At 41.3% G+C, this 25,527-nt stretch overlaps 1 protein-coding gene across 3 annotated transcripts in view; it reads left to right on the top strand.

Moving 5' to 3' along the window:
• The window catches only part of nufip2 (nuclear FMR1 interacting protein 2), a 51,780-nt gene extending 31,635 nt beyond the window's left edge, over window positions 1-20,145 (top strand). For all 3 annotated transcript variants that reach the window (XM_085964953.1, XM_085964954.1, XM_085964955.1), the window contains exons 3-4: window positions 10,075-10,107; window positions 12,407-20,145. In XM_085964953.1, the coding sequence (XP_085821079.1) occupies window positions 10,075-10,107; window positions 12,407-12,459 (86 nt within the window). In that variant the 3' untranslated portion in view covers window positions 12,460-20,145. The remainder of the gene's footprint in view (window positions 1-10,074; window positions 10,108-12,406) is intronic.
• The last annotated feature ends 5,382 nt before the right edge of the window (window positions 20,146-25,527 follow it).

Genomic DNA, 25,527 nt, shown 5'->3' on the forward strand with positions numbered 1-25,527 from the left:
TGAGGATTGGGATCTTTTTAGAAATCAGCAAAGGGGGACCAAGAAATTGATAAAGGGAAAATGGAATATGAGCACAAACTAGCAAAATATAAAAACAGATTGTAAAAGCTTCTATAGGTATGTGAAAAGGAAAAGACTGGCGAAGGAAAATGTAGGTCCTTTACAGTCAGAGACGGGAGAATTTATAATGGGGAATGAGGAAATGGCAGAGAAATTAAATAAATACTTTGTTTCTGTCTTCACGGAGGAAGACACAAAAAACCTCCCAGCAATACGAGAAAACCAAGGGTGTGGCGAGAATGAGGAACTTAAAGAAATTATTATTAGTAAAAAAAAAAAACTACTAGCAAAATTAACTGAAAATCGATAAATCCCAAGGACCGGATGACCTACATCCTAGGGTTTTGAAAGAGGTGGCCATTGGGATAGTGGACGCATTGGTTGTCATCTTCCAAACTTCTATAGATTCTGGAACGGTTCCTGTAGATTGGAGGATAGCAAATGTAACCCCGCTATTTAAGAAAGGAGGGAGAGAGAAAACGGGGAACTACAGACCTGTTAGCCTCACATCAGTAGTTGGGAAAATGCTGGAATCTATTATAAAGGATGCAATAACTGGGCACTTAGAAACTAGTAGTAAGATTGGGCAGAGTCAACATGGGTTTATGAAAGGGAAATCCTGTTTGACAAACCTATTGGAGTTCTTTGAGGATGCAACTAGTGGAGTAGACAAAGGGGAACCGCTAGATATGGTGTATCTGGATTTTCAGAAGGCCTTCGATAAGGTCCCACACAAGATGTTGGTGAACAAAATTAGGGCACATGGAATTGAGGGTATTATACTAGCATGGATTGAGAATTGGTTAACGGACAGAAAACAAAGAGTAGGGATAAACGGGTCTTTTGCTGCACCTGCACATTCACTTTCAGTGACTCATGTACAAGGACACCCAGGTCCCTTTGAGCATCTGCATTCCCCAATCTTTCACCATTTAGGAAATACTCTGCCTTTGTTTTTTCTACCAAAGTGGAGAACTTCACATTTATCAACATTATATTCCGTCTGCCATGTTCTCGCCCACTCACTGAGCCTGTCGAGATCCCCTTGAAGCCTCTTCACATCCTCTTTGCAACTGACGCTGCCACCTAGCTTCATGTCATCAGCAAATTTGGAAATGTTACATTTAGTCCCCTCATCCAAATCATTGATATAGATTGTGAATAGCTGGGGCCCAAGCACCGATCCTTGGGGTACCTGATGCGCTATCAATTACTCATAAAAGACTGAGAGTTAAGAGAGTAACTAAAGGCTTTTATTAACAAAAGAATGAAGGTCTGCCTCGAGTGGTCGACCGGTCCAGAAATACAAAGGGCTGGGGAGCAGTCACCTTTATACTAGGACTTGTGGGAGGAGTCAGCCGAGGCATGTCCAGGCATGTACACAGTGGAATACAAACAGTGGTTTACCACAGTACCCCACTAGTCACAGCCTGCCATCCTGCATTTGCTCCATATCCTAGGATACCTTCACCTAACATTTCTATCTAGTTCTGCAGCCACAGTCTTATGGGGGAGAGTTCTAGATTTCTACCAACTTTGTGTGGGAAAAGTGCTTCCTGATTTCACTCAACAACAACTTGTATTTATATAGCACCTTTAATGTAGTAAAACGTCCCAAGGCACTTCACGGGTATTATAAGACAAAATGTTGACACCGAGCCACATAAGGAGAAATTGGGGCAGGTGACCAAAAGCTTGATTAGCGGTAGGTTTTATGGAGTGTTCTAAAGGAGGAAAGAGAGGCGGAGAGGTTTAGGAAGATCATTCCAGAGCCTGGGGCCAAGGCAACAGAAGGTACGGCCATCAGTGGTTGGCCGATTTATAATCAGGAATGCTCAAGAGGGCAGAATTAGAGGAGCATAGATATATCTTGTGGGGGGGGGCGGTGCTGGAGGAGATTAGAGATGGGGAGGGGCGAGGCCATGGAGGGATTTGAAAACCAGGGTGAGAATTTTGAAATCGAGCCGTTGCTTAACTGGGAGACGGTGTAGGTCAGTGAGCACAAGGGTGATGGATGAATGGGATTTGGTGCGAGTTAGGACATGGATAGCTGAGTTTTGGATGACCTCAAGTTTACATAGAGTAGAACGTGGGAGGCTAGCCAGGAGTGCGTTGGAATAGTCAGGTCTAGAGGTAACAGGTGCGGATGAGCTGAGGCGGGGCAGAGACGAGCGATGTTACTGAGGTGGAAATAGGTGGTCTTAGTTATGCTGTGGATGTGTGGTCAGAAGCTCATTTCGGGGTCAAATATTGCGAGAGGTTCAGCCTCAGACAGATGTTAGGGAGAGGGATGGAGTCAGTGATTAAGGTACGGAGTTTGTGGCGGGGACTGAAAACAATGGCTTCGGTCTTCCCAATATTTAATTGGAGAAAATTTCTGCTCATTCAGTACTGGATGTCAGACAAGCAGTCTTGACGATTTGGAAACTGTGGAGGGATCGAGAGAAGTGGTGGTGAGGTAGAGCTGGGTGTCGTCAGCATACATGTGGAAACTGACGGTGTTTTCAGATGATGTTGCCAAGGGCCAGCATGTAAATGAGAAATAGGAGGGGCCAAGAATAGACCCTTGGGGGACACCAGAGGTAACGATGCGTGAGCAGGAAGAGAACCCATTGCAGGTGATTCTCTGGCTACGATAGATAAGAATGGAACCAGATGAGTGCAACCTCACCCAACTGGACGGTGGTAGAGAGGCGTTGGAGAAGGATGAAGTGGTCAACTGTGTCAAAGGCTGCAGACAAGTCGAGAAAGGATGAGGAAGGATAGGTTACCTTTGTCACAGTCACAAAGGATGTAATTTGTGACTGAGAGCCGTTTCGGTACTGTGACGGGGCGGAAACCTAATTGGAGGGATTCAAACATGGGGTTGCGGGCAAGATGGGCACGGATTTAGGAGGCGACAACGCGTTCAAGGACTTTGGAAAGGAAAGGGAAGTTGGGATGGAGGGGATCAAGGGTTGGTTTTTTGAGGCGAGGGGTGATGACTGCAGATTTGAGGGAGAGGGGGATAGTACCTGAGGGGAGAGAGCCATTAACAATGTCAGCTAACATTGTCAGAAAAGGAAGTTTTGTGGTCAGCAGTTTGGTGGGCATCGGGTCGAGGGAGCAGGAATCATAGAAAGTTACAGCACAGAAGGAGGCCATTTCGGCCCATCGTGTCCGCGCCGGCCAATAAAGAGCCATCCAGCCTAATCCCACTTTCCAGCTCTTGGTCCGTAGCCCTGCAGGTTACAGCATCCCAAGTGCACATCCAAGTACTTTTTAAATGTGGTTAGGGTTCCTGCCTCTACCACCCTTTCAGGCAGAGAGTTCCAGACCCCCACAACCCTCTGGGTGAAGAAATTTCCCCTCAGATCCCCTCTAAACCTTCCACCAATTACTTTAAATCTGTGCCCCCTGGTTTTTGACCCCTCTGCTAAGGGAAATGGGTCCTTTCTATCCACTTTATCTATGCCCCATATAATTTTATACACCTCAATAAGGTCTCCCCTCAGCCTCCTCTGTTCCAAGGAAAACAGACCCAGCCTATCCAGTCTTTCCTCATAGCTAAGATTCTCTACTCCCGGCAACATCCTTGTAAATCTCCCCTGTACCCTCTCTAGTGCCATCACATCGTTCCTGTAATGTGACTAGAACTGCTCGCAGTACTCTAGCTGAAGCCTAACTAGTGTTTTATACAGTTGAAGCATAACCCCCCCCTGCTCTTGTATTCTATGCCATGACTAATAAAGGCAAGTATTCCATATGCCGCCTTAACCACCTTATCTACTTGGCCTGCTACCTTCAGGGATCTGTGGACATGCACTCCAAGGTCCCTTTGTTCCTCTACACTACTCGGTGTCCTACCATTTAATGTGTATTCCATTTCCTTGTTAGCCCTCCCCAAATGCATTACCTCACACTTCTCTGGATTGAATTCCATTTGCCACTGTTCTGCCCACCTGACCAATTTATTGCTTCCTCCTTCAGTATCAACCACACAGCAGATTTTAGTATCATCTGCAAACTTCTTAATCACACCCCCTATATTCAAGTCAAGATCGTTGATGTATACCACAAAAAGCAAGGGACCTAGTACTGAGCCCTGCAGAACCCCACTGGAAACAGCCTTCCAGTCACAAAAACACCCATCAACCATTACCCTCTGCTTCCTGTCTCCGAGCCAGTTTTGAATCCAACTTGAAACTTTGCCCTGGATCCCATGGGCTTTTAAATTTGTGACCAGCTTGCCATGTGGAACCTTATCAGAAGCCTTGCTAAAGTCCATATACACTACATCAAACACACTACCCTCATCTACCCTCCTTGTTACCTCCTCAAAAAATTCAATCGAGCTTGTCAGACACGACCTTCCCTTAACAAATCCATGCTGACTATCCTTGATTAATCCGTGTCTTTCTAAATGAAGATTTATCCTGGCCTTCAGAATTCTTTCAATTATTTTCCCACCACCGAGGTTAGGCTGACTGGCCTGTAATTACTCGGTCTATCCTTTTCTCCCTTTTTAAACAAGGGTACCACATTAGCAGTCCTCCAGTCCTCCGGCACCACACCTGAAGCCAGAGAGAATTGAAAAATGATGGTTAGGGCCTCTGCTATTTCCTCTTGCTTTGCTTAACAGCCTGGGATACATTTCATCCGGGCCTGGGGATTTATCCACTTTTAAAGCTGCTTCCTCTCTCGCTGTTTATTTCATCTAATATTTCACACTCCTCCCCCCCCCCCCCCCCCCCCCCGATAGCAATGTCCGCTTCGCCCCTCCTTTGTGAAAACGGGCGCAAAGTATTCATTAAGAACCCTACCGACGTCTCCCGCCTCCGCACACACACACACACACACACACACACATTACCCTCATGACCTCTACTAGGCCCTACCCTTCAGTTATCCTATTATATTTATAAAATATCTTTGGGTTTTCCTTGATTTTACTTGCCAAGAATTTTTCATGCTCTCTGCTTTCCTACTGGACCAGAAATTCGGGTCGGAGGCTTCCCGCGGGTGCAAGCCCCTGACCTGCACTGACCTAGCACGCCTGCCGTTGTGTTGTGGGCCCGCGTGGGATTCTGATCCTGGGCCTCCTCCAGCTGCCGGCGTGCAGTGCTTGCGTATCCCAGGGCCGCAGTTAGTTTGAAGCGTCCCCTGGGATCACGTGGGCCGTGGAGAGCCAATCGTAGCAGGGAATCTCCATTCATAAATTTGACAAGAAGACCTGTCAAATCTATGAATGGAGATCGGCCCCAAAACCGAACTGAAACTTCAAATACATTTTTTTTTTTTTTTTTAAACATCACATTTTTAAAATAACTATAAATTACATAAAATAACTATTTTAAACAATAATTTAAATTTTTGAAAAAATTAATTCGTTTTTAACGGGGCTAAAAATAAACTTGTAAAGTATTTAAAAATAATAAACCTGTGGAAAAAATGTTTTAATTTTACTTAATTCACCACTTACCTTGTTAAAAGCAGGCCTTGCAACTGCATTTTTCATGCGCAGCTGCTGGAGACTTACCCTCCCGGAGAAACCTGTATATAATTTTTTTAAAAAGCACAAGTTCCAGGTGTACGCGCTGCCTCTCCGGCGCACACATTTGACCTCCGAACTCTTTCCTTCAAGGGAACGGAAGTTCCGGTTTCGTGCGCAGTGCATGCACAAAACTGGCACTTTCGTTGGCCCTACGCGTGAGTACACAGCGTGTACTCACCCGTGGGGACCCGAATTTCTGGCCCACTATTTTTAATTGCATTCCTGCACTTTCTGTATTCCTCTAAAGATTCTGGAGTATTTAGCCCTTGGTATCTGTCATATGCCTCCCTTTTTTTCTTTATCCTACCCTGTATGTCTCTAGACATCCAAGGGTCTCTAGATTTGTTAGTCCCACCTTTTTTCTTTAAGGGCACAGGAGGTGGGTCTCATGGATAAGATTAGAGCAGAGAGGTCATGAGGGGAGGTCGGAGAGAAATAGAAGAAAGATGCGCGTTCAGGGCTAGGGCAAGGGGGGGAAACCTTAGAGGAAGTTTGGCCTGGTGGGCTAGGGGAAGGAAGGGAAGTGGCAGAGGCAACTGAACGGATGGTCTCAATCTTGGAGACAAAGAAGTCCATGAGCTCCTCACACTTGTTGTCGGAGGTGAGGGTGAAGGGGAGAGGGATTTAAGATGGCTAGCAGTAGAACATAGAAGCCGGGGTTTATCTTGGCATTTCAGAATGATTCTGGAATAGTGAGTAGTTTTGGGACGAGAGCAGGACCCGATAATGTTTTATGTGGTCCAGCCAGATGTGACAGTGAATGGCTAAACCAGTTGTCGCCATATCTGTTCAAGTCTGCGTCCCTTGGACTTAAGGGAACAAAGATGAGGGTCGTACCGAGGAAATAAGCAGGGGGTGAGAACGTAATTGTTTTAATGGGGACTAGGGCAGCAAAGGTGGTTGTGTGGGTGTGGGTGTGGTTGAGCAGATTGGTAGCTGCAGAAATGTCTGGTGAATGGAGGGCTAAAGGTTGGACAGTTGTGATTTCATAAGTGCAGTTGGGAGAGTTTTTTCCAGGGGCAGACACAGAAGGATGTAGGTTTGGGGAGAGTGGGGTGTGGTGGAGAAAGAAATGAGGAAGTGGTCAGAGATGGTCTTCTCTGCGATTGACACGATGGGAGTAGCGAGGCCACGAAAGATGGCAAGGTCAAGGGGGTGGCCATGAATATGGGTTGGGGAGTTTACATGGAGGGAGAGATTAAGGGAGGATAGGAGGGTAGTGAACTCTGAGGAAAGAGCATGATGAATTGAGATGTTGAAATCACCGAGGATGAGAAGTCGCTCGATGCAGAGGGAGGAAAGCAGCGAAGATGTATCAGTAATATTTTAATGGTACTTGGATGGTGGTAGAGAGCGAGAAGTTTAAATGAGAGGTGAGATGGGTGAAATAAGGTGAGATGCTCAAAGGAGGAGAAAGCGCTCGGAGTGGGGGGGACAGACCAAGGTGTGATTTAGTGATGAGAGCCACACCTTGGTCTGTCCCCCTACTCCTCCAGTAATGAAGGATTGGGGTAGGGATTTTGGATGGCAGTGTATCCGAGAAAGGAGAGATGAAAGGAGGCATAGCGACACGAGAGAGCAGTCAGGGAAGGATAGAAAGAAAAGGAAAAGGGGGTTAGGGGAGAGAAAAAAGTGGAAATGGAAGTGAATGGCTCTGGTCCGGAGCGGCAGCCCAAGTGCGCACGCGAATGAACACCTTGACTACAGCTGTCTGGGCAGGGCAAGTGGTAGAAGGTATAGCCAGGCGGGGCGGCTTCATTTAAGGGTAAGGTGTCATCACCCCTCAGCAAAGTTACTGTCAGGGCCATGATGTCGATGCAATCATCCACCATAAGCTCATGGATGGCAATATCCTTGTTCGCAAGTGAACAGACATTCTGGAGGGAGGTGGGGAGATGCGGAGAGGGTCGGTAATAGCTGACCCACAGCCAGCATCCACAGGGTCAGCGCTGGGAGGAGTGAGTTGGCTGGGGAGGAGATTGGCAAGCTGTCTCCTGTCGCATGCCTCCTTTCATCTCTCCTCTCTGATACTCTGCCCTCCCAAATCCCTACCCCAATCCTTTATTACTCTTCGACCTTCCTACTCTCCTGCCGCCATCCCAGGCTTGACATCCTCTTCGATAAGCCTCCAGCTTCCCTCTGTGCCCCTCTTGGCATCCTCCGAAAGGCCCACCATGGCATTTGTCGCTACATCCTCATGTGCAGCAACTCCAACTGTCCCATTCTACTGAGGTCCCATGGAAGGATAAAGTTGATGTAGGTAGGATGAAGTTGGCATGGAACATCGCCGAACTATTGTCCAAGTTCAGAGACGGGTGTAGCAGGTGCGTGAAATCCAGAAGCTATTTGAAGGGTAGAGAAATGGAGGTTATTGCGTAGGAATGAGAATTGGTTGCGGTGCAGAAAGATGATGGTGAAATTGACGCAAGTTGGAGGTCACTAGATCAAAAGCTGTGGAGAAAATGTAAAACCGCAAGCCAGCAAAGCTGAAAAACCAGTAGAACGAGTCACTGGACAGCAGTGAAATAGCAGCTGTGAGCCAGAAGCCAACAAAGCTGAAAAACCAGTAGAACCAGCTAAGCAGAGAGACCACTCCTAAATAGTCTAGCTCTAACTTCAAGTTTATGGTCCCTTGGTCTGTATTGCCACACCAGAGCAAATTGTTTCTGTTTCTACCTTTATCAAATCGTTAGTGTTTTAATCACCTGGATTAGACCACCCCATAACCGTCTAAACTCAAGGGAATACAAATCAAGTTTATGCAACATGTCATAGTTGTACTGCTTATTGCTGAAAGTACAACGTAGAGTTCAGTAAGGGGACTGATGAGAAATGGTGCTTGCATTAAGGATGATATTTACAAAACTTCAGTATTTCAATTAAAACTGAAGAACCTTTTGAAAGTTATTTTTTCATCTACCTTTGAGGTTCACAGAACTTCAAATCAGTGTTCCACAAATATTTATTTTAAATCTTAAAAAGTAGGATGTAAAATTTAAAGTCTTCATTGCTGTTATTTACAAGTTGGGTTGAACCCTCTACAAATACCAATGATCACCTACATTCTAACCTATTAAATATACATTCACATACACAAATCTTAAAGTTCACAGGACATGTTGATAATGTTTTTTTTAAGAAAGCACACTGGGTGCTGGGCTTTTTAAATAGAGGCAGTTGTGTTAAACCTTTATAAATCACTGGTCAGGCCTCAGCTGGAGTATTGTGTCCAATTCTGGGCACTGCAGCTTTAGGATGGATGTCAAGGCCTTGGCGAGGTGCAGAGGAGATTTACTAGTATTATACCAGGGATGAGGGACATTGATTATATGGAGAGATGAGAGAAGTTGGGATTGTTACCTTGGAGCAGAGAAGGTTAAGGGGAGATTTAATAGAGGTGTTCAAGATTATGAAGGGTTGCGAGTATAAATAAGGAGAAACTGTTTCCACTGGCAAGAGGTTCGGTAACCAGAGGACATAGATTTAAGATAATTGACAAAAGAACCAGTGGGGAGATGAATGTTATGCAGAGTGTTATGATCTGGAATGCACTCCCTGAAAGGATGGCGGAAGCAGATTCAATAGTATCTTTCAAAGTGAATTGGATATATACTTGAAAAGGTAAAATTTGCACGGCTATGGGGAAAGAGCAGGGACGATGGGCTGAATGGACTCCTGATGCAATTGATATGGCCAGAGATTGGAAGTCACAGGCCAGAAGAGTTTGAGTATCACAACATTTGTAAATTTTGACAAACATTATACCAGTTATTAAACAATGCCCAAACTTTAAATTGAAGTGCAGGAAACTCTCTCAACCGGCACCTAAATATCCAGAAATCTCTGTTAACCGGCAAAATTCAGGAGTAGGTTCAGGTAAGTTTTACTATATATTAGTGGCCATGTAACCGGGGCTCCTGCACCTGTGGCCGTGTAACCGGGACTCCTGGATCTGTGGCCGTGTAACCGGGGCTCCTGCACCCGTGGCCGTGTAACCGGGGCTCTCGTACCTTGGTAAGTATACCTCTCTGTAATCCGGACTTTTTGATCAACCGGCACCACGCCAGTGTTGGATAAAAAAGCGTTTCCTGTATTTGAATATTAAAACCCCTAGCAAAAAACACATACACCCAAAGTTTAACTTCACTGTTTTATATGCAAGCGAATCTTGTTTTTTTTTTAATGAAAATTAATCTAGAAAATGTTTGAACAACTCCACTGTCTTTACAGCAGTCGTTATTTTAATTGTCTGTGTTTTACTTCGGTATCATCAGCTTTCAAAGTCTGTCTTCTCCATAACATTCAAAAGTTGCGCAAACAACTTCGGTGCTATCGTGTTTATGCTGGCTCTTTGCTCGTGCAATCCAAAACTAATCCCACTGTCGTGTGCTCTCCTCATAGCCATGCAACTTCCTCTGGGAACTTTTGAAAAAGTAAATATATTTGTCTTGATTACAAATGTTCATTGTTTTATTTTCCAGAAATGGACTCTATATGGAACCTGCATAAACAAGGTAAGCACAATTAAAACTTGAAACATGAGAAACTTTTCAGTTTAAATTAAGGAATAAATGATATTTACAAAATCTGTGTATTGCAGGTTTCTTACTCAAATTTGAATGCTAGTGAAAGTTGAATAACAATTGCAGGGTTTTTTTGTATATTCAACTTTTTTGTTCTAAATCCTGTCGATAAACAATTAACTATTCTACATGCTAAGCCTGTAAATAAACTTACTACTAATCAGAGCAATTTGATGGGGCTAATGATTGGCATACAACTCGTAATTTAGTGCCCTTCAAATATTTTCTTTCTTCTTTTCCTCCTATACCCGATATCTCATGAAGGTGAGACTCGTGGATGGCACGGTTCAATGCGTTTGGCAGCCCTTTGTTTTCTTTGTAACTTTTTAATGTGCAAGCCTGTTATTTGGCAGGATGTTTGGGACACTTCAGATGAGTGATCCTATCCACACACATGTCCCTTACAATCAAGGCAATTGGCTGACACTCTGGAATGGGAGCCTGACTGACTTCTACTTGCACTGTTGCTCCAGGATGCATCAGTTAACTCAGTGTTGTCTGTAGATCAAACCTGGGAATTTCCTGGCTCCTAGCGTAGTACCACATTGTGTGTGTGAATTTACCCACTGAGTCGTTAGAAGAGTCCTGCCCTGCTTTTTGACTTATAGACAGTCAGTTGGTTTTTGTCTTTTTTACTGAAGCAGTTAGATGTAATGTTATATCTTGGGAGAGTAAAATCGATTGATTTAACCTCAAAAGAAATTAAATGTTATTATGGGGGCAGTGCTTGGGTTCCATTCCTGCACACTACACACTGTTGCAGAAAAATAAAAATGCTAGTTTTAGGGATCCAACTATTTCAATAATGGTGTTGTTTCACCTTTGAAGGGTGGGGGGGAGACGATGGGGTAGATTTTGCCAAACCTGTCGGGAAGAAGGCAGGACTTCCCCTTTCGGGTTTTTGACCCGCCTACTTCGACGTCTGGCCAATCCGTGCGATTTTCCCTTGATTGGCCTTGTTGAGCCCGCCCAGCGGGCTCAGCAGGCCAATTAAGGACCACCCGGCAACAGGTGACGTCACAGACTGAAATTTCATCTGTCGAGTTCTTTGACAGATGAAATATCAGTGTCTCACAGCTGTTTGAAGCTGTGAAACACTGACACTCGATGAGTTCTAAGCTGAGTCATTCTGCACAGACTCGGAACTGTCACCGGCACGCAAAGCTGATGGCTGTCACTTTTGACAGATCGCAGCCGTGCAGCTTTCAGTTCCGGCTGAGTGATGCGCTCCCGACGGCTACAGGAAGAAAGGCTGCTAAGGTAAGTACAGGTAAGTAAAAGTTCTTCACACACTTTAGACACACCAAACACACTTACCTTTGCACTCGTGCACCCATCACTCACCTGAGCGCCGACATCGCGACCCCTCCAAGTCCTTCAACCCGACGGCCGGCCCGCCTGCTCTACCTGGCGTGGTTTGGAGCTGTCGGGAAACCCACACGAAACCCCTCAAAATAGGGATTAGGCTAAAAACTGCCTGTTAACTACCTGTTAACAGATAGTTAATTGGCACTAATCCCTTCCCGCCTGGTTTCGGTGGGTCCCAGTGCAGGGCGGGTACCCGCCGCCCCTGAAACTTATGTGGGGCAGAGTTTTGGGTGGGATGGTGGCGGGACCCCCCAAATTTGGGATTTCCCCCCCCCCCCCTCACACACATGCCTGAAACCCCGCCCAACGGCTCCCCGAAAATCTTGCCCTATATTTCTGGCATCCTGTGAATTTTTAGTGCTATGTATATATGTATAAGCCTATATGTACAAACTCAACACATGCATTCAATACATTTAACAAATCTAGTCAGTAAAGGTGGACTCCAACACATTAAATTTAAAAATAAATTATTCTGATTTATCTGAAGGGAAAAAATATTAACTCCATCCATTTGCATTTGTCACCCTAAAGTACACTTAATTACTGTATCAAAATCTGGGGAGAAGGGGGGACTGAGACTTCTGTCGACCTTAAACAAGTATTGCAAACAGAGAAATCTGTTACAAAGCAACTTGAAACAGTAAAGGATTCTATATGTGGAATTGGGGCTTGTGTCCATGTGGTTTAGTGGATTAGATCTAGTCCAACTTTTAAGTTAGAATAGACTGTTTTTAGGGTTTTGAAATCGATATTTTAATTATGGAAGTGAGATATTTTAATGGTTTTTCGGCTTTATACAACTGTATGTGTTTTAGTTAATTTTATTTCTGCATGATGAAAGACTTCTATTTGTTTTCAGATCCTTCAAGAGTAGTTACCTATGATGAATCTATGGATCGTCCTGATCAATGAAGTCAGCTTGGTGAACTGCCTGCTTTCATTGTTGCTGCAAGCCGCTGTCTTGGATGCTCTTGTGCTCCTATGAAATCATCTCTTTAGCAGTGGAACAGTTCAGGAGAATCGTCACAAAAAAAAACAAAAAAAAAATTTTAAAAAGGAAACCGAATTTGAGTGAGTGCAAAGAGCGTGTCGTACAGTTATTTCGATGGACTCTAATTGGGTATTTAATGACCTCTGGTACTGAACTTATTACAAAACAAAACCTGAATGCAATGATCAATGAATAGTGGACTTTTTACCTAAGTCTGGTTCTTAAGATCCTGCTGGTGTAATGTCAGGCTCCAACGAACCACTGAAGGGGCTGTCCCACTTCACAAAGGCTGCATTTTGCTCGGAGTGCACCAAGATTCCACACGGGAAAACAGGAGGATTCACAAAACTTTTTTAAAAACCCAAAAAAAAGTTATGCTGGAATAATGCCTTGAAGTACAGTATGTGTTTTTCTTTTCTGCTGCAAGGCTCTCAGCTTTTGCTGGGATTAAGATGGTCAGTTAGGCCTTGGGGGAAAATTGTCTTAACTCATCACTGGGAAGAAATCGGAAAGTCACAGGCAACTGCAATTAGGCGATGCAGTTCTGATTGTTCACTGGTCAGAAAGACCATGCTCCACATACAAAGGGTGTATTACGTGAAACTTGTGGAGTCATTCAACTTAGGTATTTAATGTTGTACAATTCTTTCCCTCCTTTTAATTTTTTTTAAATTTGCCATTGTATGTGTTAGAAACATAAACCGCACTGCTTCTGCTGTAGGGGCTCTACATTCACTGTCTTTTTCTAGGTCATTAAATATCTCCTTCAGTAGATTATTTCCCTGTTGCGTATCTGGCCTTAGCTATTACAAAATGACATGTATTTGCTTACTATGCCCTCCTTTCCCCTTTTTAATATCACCTTGCTTTTTAAGACTTGCATTTTCATGCAGTATATACCAGAATCATGCAACAAGAACATACCGTTAAAAAAAAAAAAAAAAAAAAGTAGATTTTAAAAATTCAAACTAAAATTGGATCACTCTCCTACATTCTTTAGCCCTCTTATGGGACAGTTTAAAGTTTCTGTCTAAATTGACGATTTGGTTATTGAATTCTAACGCATTCTGTGTAGTCCACAGCTTTATTGCTGCTTCTAAACTCTATTAAAGATATATTTTTAATATGAAAAACCTGCTTGGATTTTACAAATCGGCAAAGAGCTTTATGGCAATATGGAAGTGAGTGAAGAGTGTGCAGGCATGGACTTCTGAACGTGCAACAGTAGTTATTACACACTACAGCTTGTGCAGCATGTAAGACTAGATGCCAGAGTGGAGATATATATTTTTTTGAACGTTCCTGTGGCTTTATGCTATGTCTTGCAAAGTAAATGTTCTCAATCTAATTTTTGCAGTGTGGTCGTGGAAAGTATGATGTAACCCAGTGCTCAACACCGCTCCTCCCCAGATGCTCATGCTTTCTCGTCAATTTGGTTACCTTTTGAGCACTAGACTGGAGGTGGTCCTCTAATTTGCTTAATAAACTAAAACCCTACAGCACCAAATATATTTCTGCTGGTCTTCATTTTTAAAGAAAATCCTGATTTCTGGGGAGAAAATGGTGTTCAAGCTAGCATACCTTTTTATTTTGAGAGGGAAGTGTGTGCTTGCTAGACTTAAATCTCTCATGATGTAGCCCATGGCATCTGGGTGCAGGATCTGTCCAGCACTGTAATCCTAATTTCTGGAAACGCTTTTGAGTATGCCTTTGTGTACCCATATGAAAATGCAGGAAACCACTGTCCTTTCAAATTCTTCCAATAGAATAGAAAGGCTTGACATTTCTTTACATTTGTCTGTCTAATATTTGTGCTAGCTTAAACACAAATAATAATGGTTTAGGGCTTGATCAATAATGTCCAGTAATATATAGCGACGGTAAAATACACTTCTGAACAATTCAACATAGCAGGCAGTATTGTTTTAGAACTTCAACTATTGCTTATTATTTTGTGGTGCACATTGCCAGTAGAAATTTTTTGTGACCGTCGTTGAAATTTTTACTTGCAAATGTCAAACTGGAAAATGTCATGCCTTGGGTAGACAGAATTAAATTTGACTATCATGCTATCAGTTACTGACTTCTAATGGCTATTAAGGCTAGTTTATAATGACAACTTGCTTAACTTGGCTATCGATCCCTAGAGTGAGTGGTCCGGCAATCCAGTACGTGTTTGTACTGTACAATATTCTGGTTACCTTGGACCACTGGGTAGTTCCACCCAGATTTTGTTACGCTTACCCTTTCTGTGCTGTCTTGTGATCTCTCCCTGATGTCCCTTCTTGATTCTTCAATAAGCACTTAAAATTTCTTATAACTTTTTAATCTGTTTATATTTTTTTGGATAGGCATGTAAGTTTTAAGTACAGTTCAATCAATTGTGACTAATTAGTACAGTGATGAATGCTAATGTGTTACTATTGTAGGTATAACATTTTCCGCCTCAAGAGTGTTAGTACTGTAGCATAAACCAAATACAGTGTAGACTGTGGTGCCCCTTCTTCTATGAAGAGACTAAAAACATGGGAAGAGGGACTGAATGAATGAGAGTGTGTATGATCTATACGTATCTGGTGCATACATTTATTAGTATTCAGAATAAGAACTTAATTTATTTTGTGCCATGTCTTGATTTCATTTCATTTCATCATTGAGTAATGATTATCATAGAGGTCTAATTATTGCAGAATGGCACTAAGCAAGTAAGATAGCATAGGTTCTTTTAAATTGTTGCTAAGATACAAACTAATCATGGTTGAAGTCTTTGATACCTGTATTGTTTTTTTTAAAAGAAATCATTTTTTGTAATGCAACGTCAGTCCAGCTGTAGGCCTTGCAGGTCAGCCTTTTTTTCATTCCAGTTCCCATATAGTGCCCCCTTCTCCCAACACAAAGGCTGCCGGAACCTCAGGGAGTTAAGCTAGGCTGTCAACATGCATGTGTGCTCCATATTCCCGCCCACATTCGTTTGAAGAAATTTATCAATCCATGTTTCCCCAAATTTCATGTTTTTGTTGTATGTATACCATCAGAATTGATGGAATGTATGGTTACCAGGGCTTATATTAGTTTGTGGTTAATTATTGCAAGTCTTGTCTGTCTGTCACCATAAAATTACATGTATTTTTAAATGCTTGCTATTGTTACTAATTATGTTAATTTAAAAACAAAAATTAAAAAAACTCGTGTAAATATGTGGGATTGAACATCTGATCTGCAGAATCTGTTTCTGGCAGGTTACAGCTTGGAAACCTTTTGGCTGTTTAAACCTTGGACCAATGTTCAAGGATATTTTTCCCTTTTAAAATGGCTGTTTACAGTAAAGGTGGGGATTGGGTTGTATGTGAATGACTAAAGCTGCTACATAGAGTTTCTGACCAGGCATGAGATGGTGGGGTCAGCATGAAAACCTATAACAAAATACATTGCATACAACATGGGAAGCTGAAAAGCTGGAGTGCTAAGGAGCAGAACACCAACTCCCCTTTTTTGACATTTTAGTATAGTACTTCATAATTATTTGATTGCTCAGTGCATACTGTACCACCAGAGTGAAGTTGGTGACTGGAACATGTTGCTGTGTTCAAATACAGTATTTCTTAGCCATAACCAGTATTTGGCAGTGAAACAAATTGCTGGTTATGTATTTCCAAATGAAAAGACATGACTCGGTCTATGTGCAAGTTTCAGTACAGGAAATGGGTACATTCCGCTTTTCATCATGCAAAAGAATGAGAACTTTTTTCCCTTGCAATCTTTGAAAAATATCCATATATAAAGGCAATAGCAGCTAACTTTGTATTTCTCAGCACCGAGTGGCTGACTATTCCATGCTGGTTATCCATGTATTGTGATGACCGACCTAGTTATTGTCTCCCTGCAAATACAAAAATCTGAAGAATGTCTGACTTGGGGAAGGGGTGGGAGAGGAAGAAGTAGTGCTGCCTTTGGTAGAAATTCAGAAGTAAAACCATGCTGGTCACCCAATATAAAACTGAGGGATTGGTATCAGTAATAACTTTTTGCATTCTTCTAGTAATGATGCATATTTGGAAGATCTCTAATTTAAAAACTGAAGAGACTAGCAAAGTGTCTTTTTTTTGCAGATTTGATATTAAATTTGCTTATTCCCAAGTGTTCTTAAGCTTGCAGTTTACCATAGTGTACTGGTGAAAAGATGCATGGAGTATTTTGTTTCCTGTTCATTTTAAACTTGTGCTAACCTAACCAGCACACGTTCGACTTGATTTAAGGAATTTAGAGTTGTCTCTGATCCTTCTTCCCTGCTACAACTTTTTTGGGTAGGGGAAGGATATGCTGCAATATGCAGTGACTATGTATAGTGGCCATAAATTAAGTGCAAATGAAGAAAATTATTTCAGTAATGCCATTTCAAGCTGAGAAAGAACAGCATAAATGTTAAATACTTAAGACTGCATTATTGTAGCAGTATTGGAGTAGGAAGTTTAACCTGTGTGTGATTAGATTAAATGGCCTGATTGGCCTTATTCGTAAGTGGAATAAACTACCATTGATTGTAGAATTGTATGTTCCCTTTATACAATGGATGTATTCAGCAAACAAAAAGTGACTTCTGAAACTAATTTTGTCAGTTGGTCAATTTTTTAACACCAATTGATATGCCATGGGGGTAATATCAGGCCGTACAAATAATACACCTACTGCCGACCAAGCTATTCTGTTTTGCTGCTGTACTGGTGACATGGTATAATTTGTTTCTGGCCAGGAATTGGACAGCACATTATATAAACGGTTAACATTTTCCAGTCTGGAATGCAATGACTTATGAAGACATAGAATCGGCTTCACTCTGGTTAGAAATTGTATGTGTACTGGTCTATAAATTAACCAGTCCAAACGTTTTTTTAAATTGTCTGTGAATCCTGAATTTGTTTTTAAGCACCTTGCTAAAAATAACTCTGCAACTCTTTGTCCTGAATAGACTAGTGTAATTTCTGCCCACCCCCTCACTTCCCCCCTCAAAAGAAGCATCTCTTTGCTAATTCTGCCTTATACAGAATCCCTCTATGTATCATTGTGTAAGATTTACTTCCTGGGCTGCTTGCATTACATTAGAAATGCATTTTGCACACTCAGGTTTTGCTGAAGCTCCAGTAATGTTTGCTTGAGCTGATGGTATTGAGCTATGCACGTGTGTTTTGAGTTAGTAGATTTCTTCCCATCCAGTTTTTTTTGTGTGTGTGTGTTCTACTTAATTTTGCATTTCAAGTTCCATGGTCGGGTTCAAATAAATGACAATATCCTGATGGGCCAATGACCCGTTAGTAATGTAGAATTGCCCCATCCCCCTTGAGATAACACATGCATCAAGAAGTTTGTGGATTGCATTGTAACTTCACACTCTGCTTACATGGTAGAGCAGGAAGGTTTAATAAACAAAACAACCCAACCCCTTTTTTTCATGTATTTGTCGCCTATTTGTATGTCTCACAATTGTTGAAAGCTATAATCTATATCACAAAAATGTTTTAAAAGTTCTTATTTCTAACATTTGTAAAGAACTGCATAATTTCTGATTAAACTGTGTTGCTATTTTCAATTAGTGTCAATTTTTGAATTTTCTGTTTCAGAAGCCATAGGAGAATTTATATAGAATGTTATCTTGTAAATGGATGTTAATATAAATAGGTGTACAGAGAGATGTATGGCTGTTGGTTTGGCCAAAATGTATGTTTCTGATTACCCTAGAAAACCCTTTTAAGCCATTTGGAAGCCTTTTAACCATACAAGGGGATCTTGGGATACCCAGTGCCTATTTGGTCAAATCAAATTTAGCAGCACGAGTACAGGAATTTCTTTCTAATAAACCACCAGTATATGTTGCTTACACTCTTCAGTGCAGGTGTAAGTGTTTAGAATTTTTTTACGGATAAAATATCTGGAATTGTGCAGTAACTTTGGCTGACCAACTTTTGATTTCAAATTTATTGTAAGTAGACAGATGTATTAAAGCTTGTGATCAAAAACATACATTTTAAAATTCATTGGCCAGACTTAATGTACAGTACCTTGGTGAGCTCCAGGAATTAATTTTTATCTATCAGTTAAATCATTCCCTGCAAATTGGCCTTTGTAAAATCTGTCTTTAATGGCTCCAATATTCCTCTGACACAAAATGTTAGACCACCTTTCCATGAGAAGTTTGAAACACATGGAACAGACTTTGGCTGAAATATTTTCTGTTCTGCAAAGATCAGTACTCAAAACTAAATGCTGTCATCTGAGGAGGTCTGCAAATAAAAGCTGAAGGAAAAGCATTCCCACAAAATATATAAACGGGATACATTTGTTAATTCTAGTGTGTGTGGGAACTTGCTCCTTAGTTGGGATCAGTACCATTTGAATGCATCTAAGAAATTTCTCATGTGAAAGGAACACTATTCCCTTGCTTTGTACCAGTTACTGTATATTTAAAAAAAAAGTTTAACTATCTTATCCAAACTGTAAATTGTATCATGATTTAGCTGGTATAAAAAGCACAGAAACTAGTCCTGGATGCTTACATGTGCATGAATTCCTTGTAAAATTTGTAACTGCAACCCACAGCAAATTTGATTCTTGGGAGTTGCCATGTATTATTTAAATGATTATGGTTTGTCCACCCCCCACACTGCTACTTCAAAAGGTTTGAATTCTTTGCAAATCTGTGTTACTGGTATAATTGCTTTAGTTTCTGAAACCGCTGTTTAATGGTCACTGGTAATGTAAATACCTGAAATTGAAAGCATTAGACATGTAAAGTGTACACAAATGTGGCCCCTTCTTCCCAGAGGAGGAGATTGTCTGCCTAGTGTTGTATTTGAATACGCATATATATTCTCTGCCACTGTAAGTGTCAATCCCAGCTACAGCTCAGTCATGCTTTTTCGTCTTGTGTTCTGGTGATTGTCCCACACCAACAAAGAAGTCCTGTTGAACACTGCAAATGTATTATCTCCTTTCTCTCCCAAACTCTAATAGAAAAAACATGTTAGTCACCTTACATTAGAAAAAACTGAAATGGGCATTGAGATGTATTGTGAACCTTGAGAGGGGAAAGACGCTTTTTTTTTATCAGACCGCAGTTTCTTAAACCTATTTTGAAAGTGGAATTGATTTTTTTTAATAGTTTATCGAGCATGTGGATAATGAGCAGTTCTTGTGCAAACGTATGGTATATTATGAGATAAATAATTGTACAAACTCTTCAGGGGGCAAGGGACTGTGGCCTTAATAATGCACGGCAACTTCAAAGTATATATCTGAAAATTGGTTTGTGATCCAATTTTATTGTATGAGAAGTCAAAAGTTTATTTGTCACTCCTTAACCTCTTTGAAATTCCTTTCTGTAATACCCTTTCACTTTGTAATAGATTTTAGCAGTAAAAGATGATTCCTGGCAGCTTCAGCCATGCCATCTAGCTCCAGGAAGTGAATTAAATTTCACTGCAGGCATTACAGTTTCTGTTTCCTTTCAAGACTTACGTCATGACTGTCTACTAAGTTCACTGACAATCATGGTACAAAAATTGTTCAAATAAAACTCTTCTGCTTTATTTTCTGCAATAAACCTTTTTTCTGTTCCTTTTTTTATGCACATTAATTGCCATTATTCAATTAAATATACTTAAATAGACAATAGTCATTACTTAGGTAACAATTCTCACCTGGCTGTGAGGTGGTGATGGTGAAGCACAATTATAATCAATACTGTACTTGTTTCTGCACTTCTAAAGTTCAACTGCAATCAGTTCTGTGACTTGGGTTATAATTTGTTGGAGCAGGGCAACTAACGATGTCCGCCATTAAACTTGCCTGTTTAATTGCGATATCTTGCGCTGCAAGTTGCTGGAAGTGCGAGCTGATAACGTCGCAGCGAGTGGAACAGGGCAAGCAAATGTCTAGCTCCTTAACCAATCAGATTGAAGGATTGTGAAATTCACAGCGCAGGAAATTTAAGTCAGTGGGTAAGTTCAATGCCAAATTGGGTACAGAAAGAGAAATGGGGGGGAAAGAAAGATTGGATTGAGAGAAAAAAGCAGCAAAGGAAAATATCCAACCCAAACCTGAAGGTATGAGACTCCACAGTTGTGTTAGTTAATTTTCAGTGCCACAGGTTCATGGGTAGTAATTAACATTTAGCACATTGGTAAAAGAATTACAGCTAATCCAGCCTCAGTTAAATATGCACGGACCTTAAATGGCTCCAAGACTGGCTCCTTGGATCACTCGGTGGCGAGTTTAGTTCGTATCAAATACAGCAAATTCACGCCATTCAATGCATTTCAATGGTGAGTCAAGACAGCGCATTGCCGTTTTCACAGGTGAGTGGGGTATCTCGGACAGCAACTTTTGAGTTTCTGCGCATGGTGCATGCCATCAGCTTTGCCGTTACTTTGACAGCAAATTATGGGCCAATATATTTGTGCTGAAATTCTTGACCCTTGACGAGAGTTCCAAATATCTAAAATATTTTAAACAGAACATGTTGAGCTCAACCTTTTGAACACTGATGGGCTTGGTGAAATTAACATGTACTGTAAATCTAGCAATATTAGAGCTTCAAAGGCATGCTTTATTTTAATAGGGGGAGCAAATGCTGATTGTTTTTGGTAGTTGAACAAGAATATAGGGTCCAGGCTAATATTGGCTGTATTTTATTGGAAAAGGCTACAAAATATGGTTAATGCAGTGAGCGATATTAAAATATAAATGTATACAGCTAATAGCTACCATAGGAGGAAAACATTTTTGGCAAATGTAACATCAACCATTGCATTCATATACCTAAAATTATTCTGTACAGTTTAGGATTATTTCATAGGCTCACTGAAAAGTTTTTTAAAAATCACCTGCCATTATCCGTATTTGTCCATTACATTACACGTAACATGGAACTCCCCGCCCCCCCCCCCCCCAAAAAAAAACCTTGAAATGTATTTAGCAAAAAATGCAGAGTTGGGCAATGTGATTTAAATCTTCCACCTTGGTCATATAAAGCCATCACAAAATGACTTGCCTCATATTTGGTTGAGAACTGATGAAATTCAGAACAAGCCAGCAGATTCAAGTGATGAGCAACCTTAAGCCTCAAACCATGCAGTTGTGAATCATTTTAACAACTAATGTTGGATTGTTAACTGATACCAGAAATGGCGAGTGCAAGAACATAAAAGTCAAGGGCAGTAACTGCTCATTTAGCCTTTCAGTGCTCAGCTGTTTGGTACAGTAACTCTTCTAGTATGGCATTATTCAATGCAATTAATTGCAAATATTTTGCCCTCTATTACCTTGCTTGGTTATTCCAAACACTTATTCTGAGTAAAGACATTTTTGCTTTGCATTAAATTTTCAATTATGTCCTTGGATCATGCTTGATTAATTTTAAAGTAATCTTCCTGGTTTGGTTAATTTTTAAGTATTCTTTACCATTTTAAGATTTATGTTCCTCTTCACTACCTTTTGTAAAGTTTAAACTATATAACTTTTGATCATAGTTCATCCCTTGTATACTTGGGACCAGTCATTTAGCTCTTATCTGTACTACCTCTGAGCCAAGTATCTTTTGTGGTGACCAGCACTCAACACTATTGTCAGCTACCATTCCATTTTCACTTGTAGTAGCCCAAAGGCATTTTGTTTTTTGGCTATTCAGAGAAGACCAACAAGCCATATTTTCCAATGAGTGAGCACTGTGATATCATTTACCAAGAAGGGAACATTACAAATGTTTTTTTAAATACTGGCAGTAAGTTGAGACACCCAATCGGCACAGAACAACAGCTTGCACTGCTATAGCTCCTTTATCGTAAACAAAAATGTCACAAGGCGCATCCATACTTGCAACAGCTTCTTCGCTTGAATTCTAGACGTCACCGCCTAGCAATTAGCATAGTTGATGGGAAAATTCCATAACCTAACAGTACACAGGTCTGTTTTCCTGAGGCATTTCTACATGGAGGAGATTATGTGCTACCAGTCTACATGCTTGGATGGATACCTCTGGCCTCAGGTAGCCTACCAGTTAAGTACAGTCACCTCAAACAGCTGCAACAAGTGAGCTGTAAATGCCTTTAAGCAAATCACCAACAAGATTGTTCACTTCCAGCCAGCTTGAGTGAAGATCCACTGGTGGCGAAATACAGATGCTCAAGCGACTAAGTAGCTAAAATGCCGTGCCAGCTATTTAACCATGAAAGTGCTTACGGTCACAGCAGTTGACATTGGGGACTCCCAACAGTTGACTCTGGTAAGGATGCATATTTTTACTTTAATTATATATTATAATGTTGGTATCTGCTAATAAAACAAGACAACAAAAACTTGCATTTATATAGTGCCATCCTAAGGCTTTACAGAAGCATAATCAGATTAAAAATTGATGCTGAGCTAAAGATGATAATGGGGTGGGGTGGGGGGAGTGACTAAAAGCTTGGTCAGCGGTAGATTTTAAAGAGGGTCTTGAGGACGATGGAAAGATTTAGGATGGGAATTCCACAGTGGGGCTTTGATAGCTGAAGATACAGTCGCCAAAGATGGGGCAAAGAGAGTGGGTTGGGTTAAAAGCCAGAGTTGGAAGAACCCAGAAATCAGCGTTGTGGGACTGGAGGAGGTTATAGAGGTGGATGGAAGGTGGTGGGAGGCAAGACCATTAAGGGTTTTAACAAGGATGAGAATTTTTAAATTTGAGGCATTGGAGGACTGAGAGCCAACGTAGATCACCAAGCAGAGGTAATGGTGGCTGGAACTTGGTGCAGGTTAGAATACGGGCAGCAGAGATTTGGATGAGCTCAGCTTTATGGATGGTGGGAGATGGGAGCATTGAAATAGTCACGTCTGGAGGTGACCAAAGAATGGTTGAGGGTTTGAAGGAAGGCGGGCGGACGGACATGGGCAGTCTTTCCGATGGAGTGAATATAGGGTCCGAAGCTTAGCTTGGGCTCAAATAGGATACCGAAATTGCAAACTATCTGGTTCAGCCAGAGACGGTGGCTGGGGAAGTAGGTGGAATCAGTGGTGAGGGAATGGAATTTGGGGGGGGGGGGGGGGCAAGACAATGCTTCCGTCTTCCTAATGTTTAATTGATCAGGGTTATAATGTAAGGTTGCCATACTGTGCATGACAGAATGGTCATTGCTGTTGCAATTAAACTACAGTGACGAACCACTAATATATACTGTCTGCACAAGTAAACCTGGAACTCAAAAGTGTTTGGAAGTAACAACATAGCACAAAATACAAATATTTGCAAGTCATTTATATATATGTTGGACCTTTTTTTTAAGACTGGTTGATCTGAGCTGTCTGGTCGTGGGTGGAGTTCACCACACAGATGACTGGAATTGTTTTGAGAAGCTGATGTATGTCATAGCAACAGATTACATCTTTGTGTTTGTGGGCTGTGTAATGACGTCAAGTAATTTTCAGATTACCTCTGATTCAACAGGTAGCTTTGAAGTAAATAATGCTGCTCCCGCTGAACATACTTAACTAGCCAAAGATGGAGGACTAACAATCGACCACCCAGAAACTCAACTAACACGGATCTTTTTTGTAGGAATCGGAGGCCACCTATGTTGCGGGAATGGAAGCCCTTGTAATCTATGTAAACAATGGAGTTGCCATCCAGTTTCAATGGTTACATTTGACACCCCCAACTATTTAGGATAGCTGGCATTTAGATAAAACTAAGTTTCTCTTTTCCCCCCTGCACTTTGTGCAAGTAGATGAGTCACTTCCTATATACAGGTGGATATAGAACCCATCTGACACCAGAGAAAACACGGCCTAGAATTTGGACTGACCCAGTACCTCGATGGAAAGTAAAATAAAGCGGACAGTAAAATGGATGCCCAATCCTGCCACTTTCCTGCCAGGCAGGTTGGGTTTAAATTACCCCCTACATCTCAATCCCCTACGAAACAAGAAAAAATGGGCAATAACTCAATGCAGAAATGGAAGCTGACGATTAGTAGCTTTGAGTTTACTTATTAACACACAAATTTGAGCAATTACATATTTTCTGGGGTGAATCTTAAAATGGTAGGAGTGAAACAATTAAATCTTTTTTTAAACTTCATGTAAGATGTCAGCAAGCACATCCCATTTGTCATCCTAATGGAGAATATGGTAGCAGCAATTGGTAAATGGTGAATCAAACACACTGGCAGATGTGCTTTCTAAACAGAATTAATTATTGGTTATAAATTAAAATAGTAATTTGAGCAGGACTGTGTTTTTTATGTTTTCAAAATGTGACCTTGTGAAATAGCAAAAGTTGCAGTATAGCATTTTCAGTATTGCATACAAAGTAAAAACATTGAATAGGCCCATAGTTTACATGGTTAGCATTTGGCTACTTGCTTACATGAGCATAAGTTATTTCACACAAATCTGGCCAACTTCCTATTTGTTACCATTATAAAGTGGAGCGTTCAGCTCAAGGGTATTCTTGAAGATGGCGAAGAGTCATACAGCATTACATAAAGCAACTCTGGTAACTTTGTTCATAAAATTGGTTCTTGTACTATAGAAAACATGAATGTTTAAAAAGGAAAGGGTTACAAAACTGTTTTGTGAGACATTAGGGGAAGATTTATGTTTCATGGGTCATTTTGCTTTTTGGTATGGTTCTACAAGTGCCATGTGAAGAGCAGACCAGTTGTCCAGATTGTTTAACACTAAAGAACAGCAGGGAAGGTACATCCAGTTATTTGACACATACCATCTTGGATGTTATGCTTGACTGCATTTTTCGAGATATTTGTAACCTTTCAGCTCCTCTCTACCTATGTTTGGTGAGCCTTAGAACTTGGATTTGGGATTGATTTGAAGAAAGAAAAATCTACCATATGAACTTGTACATATATGGATGCACAGAGTATCTTGGGCAGTGGCAGATGCAAAAATGTCCTTGGTAGCATGCTCCAGGAATAAGATATTGAAAGATGAGATTGGTCTGACAT

This window comes from Somniosus microcephalus, chromosome 22, assembly GCF_052327205.1.
Source record: "Somniosus microcephalus isolate GS21.2 chromosome 22, FLI_Smic_1.0, whole genome shotgun sequence".
NCBI classification, from domain to species: Eukaryota; Metazoa; Chordata; class Chondrichthyes; order Squaliformes; family Somniosidae; genus Somniosus; species Somniosus microcephalus.